The 1,496-nt window shown below is 58.6% G+C and overlaps 1 protein-coding gene across 1 annotated transcript; it reads left to right on the forward strand.

Moving 5' to 3' along the window:
* The first annotated feature begins 432 nt into the window (after positions 1-432).
* Positions 433-1,128, forward strand: LOC134753775 (uncharacterized). Its single transcript, XM_063689714.1, has one exon. It carries the CDS (start codon positions 433-435, stop codon positions 1,126-1,128), a length of 696 nt encoding a protein of 231 aa, XP_063545784.1.
* The last annotated feature ends 368 nt before the right edge of the window (positions 1,129-1,496 follow it).

A 1,496-nucleotide genomic window follows, 5' to 3' on the forward strand; every position in this document is an offset into this window, starting at 1 on the left:
TACCGTGACGCAGCCGTGTTAGCCACGGCCGGAGTTGCTCATTGCGTGGGCAAGATCAGAAGTCTGGGCCTTGAGGTGGCCCTAGCGAAGTCTGAGGCCATATGTTTCTATGGTCCACGGAAAGCGCCCCCAGCTGGGGCGGCTATTGTGGTGGGAGGAGTCCCAATTGCCGTCAAGCCGACACTGCTCTACCTTGGCGTCGTGCTTGACAGCAAGTGGAATTTCTGTACGCATTTTGAGCGCCTGGCACCCAAGTTGTTGCGTTCCGCATCCGCCTTTGGGCGTATACTTCCAAACCTGGGAGGGCCTGCGGCTTCACGCCGCCGCCTGTATACGGGTGTGGTGCGCTCGATGGCGCTCTACGGTGCCCCAGTCTGGGCAAATGCTCTCAATAGAGAAAATATCGCTCGGTTGCGCCGGCCGCAGAGAACAATGGCCGTGAGAGTTATAAGAGGGTATCGTACGATAAGCGCGGAGGCCGCATGTGTACTAGCCTGCTCTCTGCCCTGGGACCTGGACGCGAGGGTCCTTGCGTCTCTATACCAGTGGCGCGGGGAGGTGCGAGACCGGGGTGACGTGCTAGCTCCGCAAGAAATACAGATGCGGCGAATGGAGCTGCAGCAGGAGGCGGTTGACGAGTGGCGGCTGCGGCTGGAACGGCCGAGTGCTGGCGTCCGCACCATAGAGGCGATCCAACCTGTGCTCCGTGAATGGATTGAAAGGGATTTCGGGGTTCTCACCTTTCGGCTCACTCAGGTGCTGTCGGGGCATGGTTGCTTTGGCAAGTACCTGCATAAACAGGCAAGAAGAGAGCCGACCCCGGTATGCCACGAGTGCGGAGCACGCGAAGACTCGGCCCAGCACACACTGGCTGAGTGCCCGGTCTGGGGCGTCGAAAGAGAGGAGGTGATTGCCCGTGTTGGGCAAGATCTGTCGTTGCCAGCCATAGTGCAGGCTATGCTGTCTGGTGAAGAGGTGTGGCAGACGATGCTGGATTATTCAGAGCACGTCATGGCCAAAAAGGAGGCGGCCGAGCGCGAGCGCGAAATCCAGGTTGAGGCTGACCCAATGCGCCGCCGTAGAACCAGACGCAGGCGTGCTGCGCACGACAGACGCTTGCCACCTTAACATCGACCTCCGGGTGGCAGACACGGGGGCGTCTGTCACCCATAGGGAAGAGGTCCTCGGGTTGGAAGGCATGTCAAGTGTTCGGACATGCCCTTAATGGTGGTTTTGGGCAAACATCCGCCCGGTGATGGGCCCTAACGGGCAGCTGCTGGTGGGGTTGCGGATGAGTGACGCCGCGTGCCCGTGACTCCACCCCAAAGGCAGAGAGACGAACACCCCAGGTTTTTTAGTGAGTAGAAATCTCACATATCCTCAGTGCCTCCCCCTGGCGCTGGGGAATCTTTCGAAGATTTTTCCTGGGCAAAAAAAAAAAAAACAAGGTTAGAACTGCGACCCATACAGAAACGAAATGCTACTAGAAAAGTGGG

Source organism: Cydia strobilella, chromosome Z (assembly GCF_947568885.1).
Source record: "Cydia strobilella chromosome Z, ilCydStro3.1, whole genome shotgun sequence".
NCBI lineage: Eukaryota > Metazoa > Arthropoda > Insecta > Lepidoptera > Tortricidae > Cydia > Cydia strobilella.

Excerpts from the sequence above, each read along its gene's own strand:
- LOC134753775 (XM_063689714.1), top strand. The coding sequence starts at position 433 with ATGGCCGTGAGAGTTATAAGAGGGTATCGTACGATAAGCGCGGAGGCC.